The 13,079-nt window shown below is 39.3% G+C and overlaps 1 protein-coding gene across 2 annotated transcripts in view; it reads right to left on the bottom strand.

Moving 5' to 3' along the window:
• JAM3 (junctional adhesion molecule 3) overlaps nucleotides 1-12,550 on the bottom strand; it is a 106,683-nt gene extending 94,133 nt beyond the window's left edge. For both annotated transcript variants that reach the window (XM_027579431.2, XM_027579430.1), the window contains exon 1: nucleotides 12,428-12,550. In XM_027579431.2, coding sequence (XP_027435232.1) covers nucleotides 12,428-12,503 — 76 coding nt within the window. In that variant the 5' untranslated portion in view covers nucleotides 12,504-12,550. The remainder of the gene's footprint in view (nucleotides 1-12,427) is intronic.
• Nucleotides 12,551-13,079: the final 529 nt, after the last annotated feature.

The raw sequence follows: 13,079 nt of genomic DNA, 5'->3' as shown, positions 1-13,079 counted from the left end.
AATGAAAAAACTTAATACTATAGGAAAGTTTCTTTCCACCTCATAATTCATTATTCATTATTGGTAATATCACAGGAAAATGAAATATTCATTACTGGCAAATCATGCAAAGTGTTCTTGAGTTTGGGAAATCTCTGTCTAAAGTTTCCTTCAGGGGCACCTGGGTGGCTAACTCTTGATTTCAGCTCAGGTCATGATTCCAGGGTTGTGAGATCGAGCCCCACATCAGCCTCCACACTGAGCATGAAGCCTGCCTGGGATTCTCTCTCCCTCTCCCTCCTGCACCTCCCCCCACCCCCACTCATGCACGTGCTCTATTTTTTTTAAGATTTTATTTATTTATTTGGGAGACCGATGTGAGCAAGAGAGAGCACATGAGCAGGGGCAGAGGGAGAGAGAAAAGCAGGCTCCCTGCTGAGCAGGGAGCCCAATTGGGGCTCGATTCAGGACTCTGGGATCATGACCTGAGCTGAAGGCAGACACTTAACCAACTGTGCCCCTCTCTGTTTAAAAATAAACAAAATACATACAATAACATTTCTTTCACATTTAAGCTGTAAGACTTCAGGATACATTCAAGTTTTCTTTTACAGTGACAAATCTTACACTTTGACTTGAGAAAACTCATTACCTGCTTTTTCAACCACATTAACTCACTACAGTGGCATTATGAGGGCTTAAAACTGGCATTCACAGTGGGCTTTACAACTTCATATCACAATCCTAGTAAGTTAACAATGTGGTAGAATATTCCTGGAAACCATGCCTACACTGAGATGGTTAGCAATAACAACTATACATAACAGTGACTGTGGAAACACATAAACAATCCCACTAAAACCAGAACTGAATATGTTCCCAACTCATTATCTGGGAAAAATGTCTATGACTGTTACGATGGTACTCAACATGGGAAGTATGACAGAGGGGAAGGCAGAGTGGAAGAAAACAGTCTTAATTGATTATGGCTAAGGCATCTAACTATGCAAATTTGAGGACATATTGCTAGTATGAAATCCAGGGCCTTAAAAGGGATCCCTCTGTAAGTAAGGAGTCCAAAAGCCTAAGCTTGATAAACTTCATTTTAAATTTGCCTCTCAATAATTAAGGATCAAATGAATTGCAGTAAAGTGGAAAGTAGTAACAGAAGTAGTAGCAACAACAGTTAATAATAAAGTAAATCGCTACTACTTATTGACCAAACCCCCCCCCAAAAAAACCAAAAAACAAACCTAACACTATGAGCTTATTATTATGCCAGGCCCTCTGCAGAGCACTTATATGAATTATATAATTAATTTTAATTTTACTATATTAATTAGTGTTATATTTGTTACCATTTAGATATTCTGATGGGAGCCTTTATATATAGTCTCTGGTTTGCAAAACAATCCTACAAAGTTACACATTATCACTACTCTTTTATAGAACAGGAAATTAACTTTGGCAAGTCATATAGCACAGCTGAGATCCAAATCTTGGTCTAGTTTATGCTCTTCCTAATAAATAGAAATTCAGAAGAGGACAAGTTCACTCCAGGTTAGAGATCTAAAAAAGCCTTTACAGAGAAGTACACTAAGCTGGATGCTAGGGAATGAAACAGCAATTAAGAGAAGAGTATGCTCTATGTTTGGGGGTAGATGGGCCATGATAATAAAATAGAAAAGGAAAAAACAAGGGTTACTCAGTAACCCTTCTTCAGTAAACAATTCTACAGAGCCAAAGACCATGCTCCAAATCATGATTCCCAATAAAAAGGGAATAAAATAACTCTTACCAATTTTTCCTCTATTATACAGCCATAATCTTTCAAAAGAAAAAAGAAAGCAACATTTCTTTAGAATCCAACTCTCCATGGCAAAGGTGGATGTGGACATTCAAAGAACTGTTCACCTCTGTCATCAGGAAACCCAAATCTAATGATTTCTTCCTTGAAGGAAAAGCTTGATTTCCACTGGAAACTAAGGCTTTACAACCAAGCACATCACATTATCATCGGGCTACAGTCATGGGGCTTAAAACTGGAGCCTCTAAATTCCAATTAAATTTTCTTCCTCGAGGTTTCATTAAAAGTAACTTCAAAAAAATATGAGCTAAAAGGTACTGCTCACATATAAGAATAGAAGCAACCAAAGTTTTAACAGATTTTATTTCCCCTACACGTAGAAAACGTACCTGACAAGAAGAGCACAGAAAGTAAAATCTGTGAGTTGAAGAGAGAACAGAACCACAAAAACATACTCCTTCTCAAAAAGTTACCTGACCCTGAACTCACTCTGAGGAATAGTTTGTTGTAATTTGCAAACAGCATGAGGGATATTAGCCACAGGGTAATAGGAGGAGAAAATATTTGTTCTGGCTTCAATGAAGTCCAAATCCCTCATTCAGTGTTATTAAACATCTTTAGGATTCTTCTCTCATCACTAATGCCTAAGTAAGGGGAAGAGAGGGCGAGCCAGGGAGGAAAAAGAAAGACAGAGAGCTGCTATAAGCAGACATAAGAGGTAGATGGAAGAGGAATTCCAGCAATAATTTCATCTCGACATTTCATTCTGTTTTTCATATAGCTTAACCCTGCATACCTCCTGAAGCTGTACTAACATGATGAAAACACTGTGAAAATTATAGAACTAAGCATTTTTAAAGTTACATGTATACTCTGTTTCCCTTTATATCCAAGTCTTCATTCTCTGACTTATCTACCAGAGTAATTTAAATTGGAAATGTATAGAGAATAAGACCAGATGGGGTTTTTTTTTAAAGATTTTATTTATTTATTTGATAGAGAAAGTGAGCAAGCAAGAGAGAGAGTGAGCACAAGCAGGGGAGGAGCAGAGGAAGAGGAGAAGCAGACTCCTGCTGAACAATGTGGACTCGATCTCAGGACTCTGGGATCATGACCTGAGCCAAAGGCAGATGCTTAACTGACTGAGCCACCTAGGTACCCATGACCAGATGTTTGACACCAACAGTCATTATCCATAAATAGTCTAACAGAAAAGTTAGGCTATAACAGAATTAACGGAAAGAAGAAATAACATAAGAATAAAATAATATTTTTGTGATCCTCCTGAACTCTACTTGCAGTCAGCATTTTTTCAAAAAACATGCATTCTAAAGATGTGTCCCCCACTGGGATCCTGAGACCCAGAGCAGGCTTCTCAACCTAAGGTGCATAAATAATCTTCTGGGGGATACAAACTCCCAAAAATAGTATATAAAAGATTTTATATATGTATATAAAAATACTCTTTGGAGGAAAGGGTCCACAGCTTTCATTAGTTCCTATAAAATGTTCATAACATAAGCTACTTTACCTATGTACCCTAATGGTATAAAACAATTGCCTGGTAAATTAAAGACACTTAAATATTTGTTTTTTGTTGTTGTTGTTGTTCTTCACAACTATGGTTCTAAACCTGTTCTTTATTACCAGTGGACTTATGGTCAGAGTGAAACTTCATATCTGATACAAAGAAATCAAACAATTAAGAACACCAACCCAACCAAATAGCTCTCAATTTTTTAATTCGGGGTAAACAAACACAGAAACTCTTAAAACATTAGATGTAGTAAGGCTGTAGCAGACTTAAAAAATACAAAAACCCTGAGGATCTGAAAGATGCATGCTCCCAACCTCTTAAGAGTTCAAACCAAGTTTACCTGGCTCTAATGCACTTCTAAAACTTTGAGAAGAGAAAGATATTTCTATAAACTACGTTTTTCAAAACCTTCTAATGCGCTTTTAATTAAAAAATAAACTAATTCAATTAATCAGTTAAAAATTCTCTTAAATTCCATAAAATCATTTCTTTGGATGTGAAACTCATATAGCTTAAGTGAGTCATCTAATAAGGGGAATAAAATGTGGATGTTTTGCTGGTAGTGCGAAAGGGACAGTGTTTAAATTACTTTCAAATGATTTGGATTAAAACCAATATTATCTCCCCAAGGTCCAAAAATGAATCACATGCAATGCTGGGAAATGAATCCAGAATGCCTAACACCCACAATGCTATGCTCCTTCCTTCACCCAGAAAAGTATCTGAAAGGCTACAAACAATGGAGCCTTCCCAAGATGCAGTGGGTGGTTTTCTTCCTCACAGTACATGGGCTGAGCCTTTCAGAGAACCAGCATTTTATTCTGTAGGAATATGAATCTCAGATTCAGATTTCAGCTATAAAGCTCAAGGTTACTTTTACATTTTACCACTGAATGTCTTCACCTTTACCAGTTGCCTGTCTAGGGCAGAACAGCTGTAATTCTCCAAATTTTAAGTTGCTGTATCGTGAACGATAGATGGTTGCTTCTCAGAGAATCCAACCCAAGGACAGAGATTATAGTTGTACAATTCAGTATATCTTTAAAATAATATACCCCTAAGGGTGCCTGGTGGCTCAGTTGGTTAAGCACCCCACTCTTGGTTCAGCTCAGGTCATGATCTCATGGGTGGTGGGACTGAGCCTGGCACCAGGCTCCACTCTCAGCAGGAAGTCTGTTTGAAGATTCTCTCTTTCCCCTCCCCCCACATGCACATGCACTCTCTGACTCTTTAAAATAAATAAATGTTTAAAAAAATAATATGGCCCCCATTCTCAAAGCAGTGATGCTTAGCGAGAATCATACAATCCCTCCCTTCAAGTATACCACAACCCGGGGCCCCTGAGTGGCTCAGTCGGTTAAGCATCTGCCTTCAGCTCAGGTCATGATCCCACGGTCCTGGGATCGAGCCCCACGTCGGGCTCTCTGCTCAGCAGGAGCCTGCTTCTCCCTCTCCCTGCTGCTCCCCCTGCTTGTATTCTCTCTCTCTCTGTCAAATAAATAAATAAAACCTTTAAAAAAAAAGTATATCACAACCTGTCTGGGGGTAGATGTGCTCTGAAAAAACAGTCAATACTTTTATATTTGAAACTGAAAACAAAAGACATTACCTTCACAATATGAATATTTAAAGAAAGGTATGTGAGGGGCGCCTGGATCGTGCAGAGGGTTAAGTGTCTGACTCTTGGTTTTGGCTCAGGGTTGTGAGATGTAGCCCTGCATCAGGCTCCATACTCAGTGTGGAGTCTGCTTGAGATTCTCCCTCCCTCTCTCTCCACCCCCCCGCTTGTGTACGTGCGCATGCTCACTCTCTCTCTAAAAAATAAATAAATCTTTTAAGAAAATAAAAAAAAGAAAGAAAGACATGTTGACTCTTACATTAATTAAAAGGCGGGAACAGGGTAAGTAAAAGCTGAGATTCCTGTTTCCAGCAGTATAGTGGATTAGATACTCCAAAAGGCCTTTTCACTCCAACAAGGTCCTACCATAGTTTTTAATACATCTCTGGGCTCCCAGAAAGTGGGGGGGACCTTTAAAAGGGCAAAATAAAATATCTATGGGCTGAAACCAGAAAGATGGGTAGGGATGTGACCCCTACAGCCAAATGCTCATTTTTAACACTTCAGTGGGGAGACTGTGCCCTTGGGCCAGCAGGAAGGCAGAGAAGCTAAGCCTGAGATTTTCCAATTATCCCAGGGACTCTCAAAGGGGTAAAGCCATCCCAGGTGGCCACTGCCTGGTGGAAGCATACTCTCTCACAAAAAGCATCTTCAGATCAGACCCTGCACTAATTACCTTCAATCAAATAATAAGCTTATGAGTAAAGAAAAACAAACCACCATAAGATTCATGAGAAAACAACGAACATTAAATTTAGATCTCCAAGAATGTCAGATATTTGAAATATCAGATAAAGAAACATAAAACAGCTATGCATGAAATGTTTTTTAAAAAGGACCTTTAAAAAAAAATGAACAAGCAAAAGAGACCCAGATTATAAAAAGAACCAAGTAAAATTACAGAAATGAGCAATGTAAGTGGTTAAAAAAAAAAAAAGCTTTATGTACTGGTTTAAACAAACAGATTAGACACAGCTGAAAAAAGAAAGAGCTATAAAGCAAAGCTAAATAACCCAGAACAGCACAAAGGGAAGAATATGAAATTATGACAGAAAGGTTAAGTCTTAGAAGAGAGAATGACTGAATACATACCAAATCAGAGTCCAGAAGGAAAGAATTAAGGAACCAGAAGGTAGACAGTATTTGAATAGATAATACCTGAAAATTCTCAGGAAAGATATAAAGTAATAGATACAACAAGTATAACAATTAACAAGGAAAATAACTAAAAAGAAACACACCCTAGACACATTGTAGTAACATTTCAGAATACCAAAGACAAAGAAAAGATCTTTAAAGTAGGTGGAGAAAAGACAGGCAACCTAGAAAAGGCTAAGGGATATGGACTAACTGCAGACTTCACAACAGTAATAACGGAAACCAGAAAGCATCTGTGTTATGTATTCCAGGCTCTAAGACAAAATAACTGTCAACCAAAAATTACACATCTAGCAAATCTATATTTCAAGACACAAAATAAATATATTTTTAGAATACACATAAAAGTGAATTGAACATCATGAGACCTACCCTGAAGGAAGTGATCTTGAACTTCCTAACCAACCCTTCCTTTCCAATCTTCTTGAATATCAGACTAATACTTCTAAAATAATTTTGATCTTATCACTTCCCTGCTTCAAACTGCCACATGAATTTCTAGAACCTACATAATAAGGTCCCAAATTCTTGGCCTGGCATTGAAAGCACTTTACAATCTAGTTACTCTCCAATGTTCTTCACAATGGACGATCTGGCTCCTAACTTACTAACCTGTAATAACCTGCCTGAGCCTCAGATTCATCATCTGCAAAAATGAAACCTATAAAAACTGATTTCTGAGATCAATAAAAGAGCCCAGGTAAAGCTATCAGCACAGCACCTGGCACACAGTTCTCCATAAATGGCAGGTGGTATTTTTTCTCATTATAACTTATAGGTCTTAAAATACAACATATGCATTCCTAACTCCCATGCTTTGCTCATAATATTTCCTTCACTTTACTGGCCCCTCAAACCTCCATTCCCCAAATCTGCACTAGGTAAATGAAGATTATCCCTAAAAGTCCAGCTCCTTCTTGAAATTCTCCCCTACCAGGCAAGCGCAAGTAAAATGCTCTTGCTTCTAAAACACATTAAAATATTTCCCAAGATGCTACTCTGTTCACTAAACTGTATGTTTCTTCTGGTCTGGAGAAGTGGTCATCTTACATTTCCTGTTTTGCTCATGGAAAGCTTACAGCCATGAAAACAGAGACTGCCAAATAAATATGGATTGGCTGGTTAAGTTCCAGCACCCTGACAGAGATACTTTAGAGGAAAAAACACGGGGAAAAAAAAAAAAGGCAGCTGTCTTAGGATTTGCTGCATTCTTTGTAACCCCTCCAGACAGCTGCACCTCATTCTAAAGACATTATGTGTTTTCCTTAGAGAAAGACATCAAACAAGGAAGTCCATGGTGGGCAGGAAGAAGTGATAAGGGTACATGAGCTGACAGCCCACTTCAGGAAACATCTTTCAGAGTCTATTTTCCAAGGAAGTCAATTTGACCTGGTGTTCCTCTCACCCAAGACAAAGAAAACAGTCCTCCAGGAGTTGCCCGGTTGGCACAAAGGAGGTGTTCAATAAATGCTGGCTGACTCTGAACAGGCAAACCACAGCAACTACTCAGATTTATTCTGTTTGTTCAAAAAAAAAAAAGGAGAGAGGCAGATTTTCTCATCAGCTCTCTTTCAGTTTTCCAGTTAACCATTTGCTGAGGATGCCACAGCTGGCTCCCCAACCCAAAAGCCAGTGACAGCAAATCTCTCTAATGAGTCACAAACAATGCATGATCAAACAACTGAATCAAGTCAGTCCCTCCTTCATTTTCTGTGGCTGACGTTAATTAAAGAGCACAAGCAACATGCTATCACATTGAACTAAACAGTTTTTCACTTTAAAAGAAAATCTTTACTGGTGTCAAATTTAAAATTCCACTATTGTATCTATGAGAGGCCAAGACAAAATGCAACTTTTTCATTATATAAAAAACATTTAAGAAATTAAAGAAAACTTGGAAAAAAGACAAAGAATCAGCCAGAAAAAGAGAAGAGTAGAAAACAATCAGCCATAAGACTTACCACTCAAAAACAGCACCTATCAACATTTTGGTTCATTATATTTCCCATTTTTTCCCCTAAGCATAAGATTAGTTTGCAGGTTTTGCCTACCTGTAATCATATAGTATATGCTAGTCCCATCTGCAGCTTGTGTCACTTAAATTATACCATAAGCATTTCCCCACTTTTTTTCTTCTTTACCTTGTATAACTGCATAAATGGTTAAAGCTTTTTAATTAAACCAAGAAATACCATTTGCTTTCTTTCACAGAAACTACTTTAGTAAAAACTGAGAATTTCCAAAGTTCCTGGGGCCATAGAGCTAAGATACATGAAAAATGCCTAGACACATAGGAAATTTTTAGGATAGTTAACTGACTTGCAAGTGACAAAGAGAATATTTACTATAGTCATATCTGGAAAGATACAAAAGAAATTAAATTCAGCCTCTGTTCCCGTGAATTTTTACTACCACCGAGAAGATAAAATGTATTTACACCCAATAATTGAAACCCAGCTTACAACGGTCCTGGCTTTTCTAGAACTGGGGATTACTTTATTCATTTCTGCAGCCCTAGCATGAAAAACAGTGCCTGGCATATAACAGATACTCAAGAAATGACTGTTGGGACTAAACTGAACTACAAACTAAGAGCTATGCTTATATGGAAATAGGAAAGGTCACTGCGAGCTGAGGTTAGGTTAGGAAGAGTAGCGGCATGAATATAGCAGAATGAGACTCTGGCAATAATTTACAGAGAGAAGGCTGAACCATAGAAGCTTTGGGATTCTGTGAAAATCAAAGATAACATAAGAAAAAAATGTTTGTATAGTCTTAATTTATTAAACAGTTTGATGTTTCTACACAATCAGCATTGAAACCCGTTGAATATACACTAACTACTCATGGGAAATACAATATATAACATAATAGATACTACCTAAAAACAAAGAAAACACACCAACACAAAATACTACAGCATTCTTTAAATCAGAAACAAAGGCTAATTCTCAGGAAGCTTTCTGTATATCATGACAAGTGGCAAAGAGGCAGTAAATTAAGGCTTTAGATCTCCACATACAGTACCATAGTGGATACTGTCCTTGCTAAACTAGGTGTAAAAGAATGTGCTTACCAAAACGTTCTTTCAGGATCTCTTTATACTCCAGTGAAGCTATTTGCATATATGGTTAGCATTCAGAGGGTAGAGAAGAAGATCTGAAATCTGTATTCAACCCTAACACCATCACACTCATACCACCTGACTCTAAACATAACTTAAAAAGAGAATCCAGCTTCATGAATAGTGTCTCATTCAACAGACTCCATACATCCTAACTTCATTCACACACATATTTTCTTTTCTTTTCCCCCACTTGTGCTCTGAAAAAATTCAAAGAATTTATGGAGAAGGAATCTGCTAATATCACATCTCTAACAGCTGCTAGCTGGATGTACTAAATCCACAGCTCCTTCAGTTACATTATATGTCCATGTCAGAAGTGTGCTTAATTACAAATATGGTTTCTTTCAGAGAAACTCTTCTAAGCCTAGCCTACTGGGACTCCTTAAGAGCAAGTTATACAGACCTTAGGGGGCTTGGGTGGAGGATAATTTTGTCTGGATGTAATACTGCAATTACTTATGATTAAGTATTTCTAATAGCTATCCATTCAGTCTCGGCAGCCTGAAGCACTCAAGAAGAAATGCCTATCAACAAGTCATTTGGGAATGAACAGCTGATTTGAGGAACTGCATGCCGCAGGGCAGGTGTTCTTTGTTTTTCTGAACACGAACACACACACACACACACACACCACACACACACACACACACACACACACCACACACACACACACACACACACACACACACACACACACACACACACACACACCCACACACACACACACACACACACACACACACACACACTAATTATATCTGCCAGATAATTTAAAAAGAATTAAAACAATATAAAATAAATCATTCTAAAAACTGTTTTAGAATATTTTTCAAAATTTTCCTAGAAGTTTTAATTTTCAGATTTTGCTAAACTACAGCACACAAGTTGTCTTATCCAAGAATACAAACTGTCACTGTTTTAATTCTAAATGAAGCACTTCTCTCTAGGACATCAAAAGATTTGGAAACCAAAAAGTAATTACTACATAATCATCAAAAAAGACATGTGGTGTAACATTCGTAAGGTTGAACCGCACCTGTCACCAATACAACAAAAGACTATTTTACATACAAACCACACAGCTTTGAACATTTGATAATTTGTTAAACTGGTGTATAACAAGAAATCCACTGTCAAATGCAATACAAGTAACTAGAAATTAGATTAACAAAAACAGTTCAAGATTTCTAAATTTAAAATGCATGGGTTTATCACCCGGAGCAAGTTACTGAATCTCTCTGTACTTGTTTCTTCATCCACAAAATGGGCAAAATAATAGTAAAAACCTCTGAGAGTTGTTATCAACATGAAATGAATACATATTAAATTGTTATAAACAGAGCCTGGCAAAGGCTAATAAAAAAAGTATTATATCAGGAACAAATTTTTTAAAATGACAATGCTGAAAAATAATAGTAATTGAAAAGAATAATCATATAAATAAAAGAGACACAGCTGTCATGACCTGTGAAAGAATAAAGTTTTCAAGGTATTATACTATGTCTAGAGTATATACAAAATAACAGAAAAAGAACTCCCTACTTAAAAAAAAAAAAAGCTGCATCCTCTCAAAGTGATTGTCATCAGCCCTATTTTGCAAAATTTTATGCTTCCTCCTATGCTCTGCAGGTAAATCCCAGCCCTTAATATCAAGAAAGCCACAAAACCTGCACCTCCAGGAGAGCAAAATAAAGTTAAGGGTATGTGAGGTCCTTGGCATCTTCTTTAGTTTTATTAACAAGCCACCAAGTTGAAATTCATTCCTAAATTGCCAAATGTTGTCTGCAATAAAACTGCAAACTTTCATGTGAACAGAACTTTTCAACAATAGAGAGTTGTTCCAGTCTGTGAATAGGACAGTGTCAATGTGACCAACAAAGCTGGGAGCTGGACATTCCTGACACCCTTGTCCCCTGGCTAGCCTTTGATCATTTATATCTCCCAACCACGTGTTTTTGGACATCACTTTCAGGCAAAGTATATGGACGACATCTATACCCTGAACTGATCCCTCATCATAGAGTCCTGTTTCCACAGCTCCTCAGACCCCCACTTTTATCTACCACCATTATGAACATTCCACAAGAACGAACATCAAACACAGGAGTGCTTTGTTTTCCTAGTCTGTCCACCCCCACTCCCAGTCACTTTGTGCTTTAATTTGTATATTTTGGAAAACATCATGGGATGACAATGGCAACTCAGCCAAACAATAAAATGACCTAAGAACTGAAAAGACCTTCGGATGGTTCTACGGATCTGGTTACCTGTGGATGTCCACCACAGAAGTGTGGTGGTGCTTTATGGAAACGCAAGCTTACGACTCACTCGGAACACTGTCTTGGAAAGGAGACTTGACTTAAATCTTAGTTCTCTTACCTGGAAATGAGTTAATAAAATCCACCTCCCAAAGTTCTTGTAAGCACTAAATGAGAGAAAGATTTCAAAGTGCCTAGTATACAGTACATGCTCACTAAATACAATCTACTTCGTCCTTCTGTCCAACTGTCCTGGGACACACAAAGCTAAGAGAATTCCAGACAGTGGAAAAGACAAAACTCCCAAGTTTATCAGTGTGACCTGATCAAAATGGACCAGATGCTATTTCAGGGTAAGGGTCTGTGGGGTCTCCTAGGCCAGGCTGGAGACAAAAAGAATACTTGATTGAGATCTGTGCCATTTTATTTCCCCCAAAGTAAAGCTGGGTTTGCCCAATTCAGTTCCTTTGTTTACAGCAAGAGAGAAATGAACAGCAGAACCCCAGAAGGCTATGACCAAGAAGACAGATAGGCCTCAGAGCTGTGCCTCGCTGGTACTTCGGAAGGCCCCTCACTATCCACTTCTGGGCAAGGCGCTCGCTCCGCAGTGTCTTCTAGCAAGTTCCGAGCCCACGCCTAAGCTGCCACCGTCTTTCCAGAGAGATGTACCCTCCGCCCGGGGACCGGCCCACCGCCCCGAGAGAGCTACCCTGGCCTCGCACGGGCCCCTCACACCCCCGCACCCACCCGGCTGGGACCCCGCCTGGAGGCCCCTCATCGACCCCTTTCCGCCGGGACGCGGGCGCGCGCCCGCTCCTCCGGCCGAGTCCCCGCTTTCCCGGAGCCGGGACCGCTATTCCGCCTGGACCGACTCCAGCCGCTCCGCTCAACTCCCATCCGCCCTAGATCCTCCTCTCGCAAAGGCAGAAACACGCACACTCACCCCTGAAAAGCAGTAGTACGAAGAAGTCGGGCAGCCGGGCGCAGAGCCGGACCGCCGGCCGCCGCCTCAGCGCCATGACGAGGGGAGCTGAGGGGCCGCGGGCTCGCGGCGCAGCTAGGCTTCCCCGCGCGCATGCGCCCTGCCTGCCGGGGCCCCCTACTACCCGCCCCTAGTTACCATAGCGACACCTGGCCCGGCACAGCCATCACCATGGTGGACAAAGGAAGCTGAAATCTGGTTGCTACGGATGCAGGGATGCTCTAGACCCGCGCCCATGCGGTCTCATTCAAAGAATTTGATGGGCGGAGGTAAAGAAGTGTGTTCAAGAATGGGGCGGGGTAAAATTTCCATAGCTATAAAATGAATCCGGCACTACAAATCAGAGAAGGAACACTCAATTAAAACTTGGAAAACGAAGTGTTTTCTCACAAATAAAGATGCAATCTAATTGTCTTTGAAGCATTATTGCTTGCACCTCTTTTGAGGCCCTGATTCCAATGTGATGGAAGGAAAAAGCACTGAAATCTACTTAAATCATAAGCAAGACAAAAAAAAAAATAATCAAGACATATATTTATGTAGCATATAAAAGTGATGTCTTTCTGAAATAAACATAATCCATAGTTTCTGTGGTAGATAAAAACATGATGAT

Source organism: Zalophus californianus, chromosome 11 (assembly GCF_009762305.2).
Source record: "Zalophus californianus isolate mZalCal1 chromosome 11, mZalCal1.pri.v2, whole genome shotgun sequence".
Classification (NCBI taxonomy): domain Eukaryota; kingdom Metazoa; phylum Chordata; class Mammalia; order Carnivora; family Otariidae; genus Zalophus; species Zalophus californianus.
Note: the sequence above shows the minus strand (reverse complement) of the source record. Positions and strands in the feature narration are given on the sequence as shown.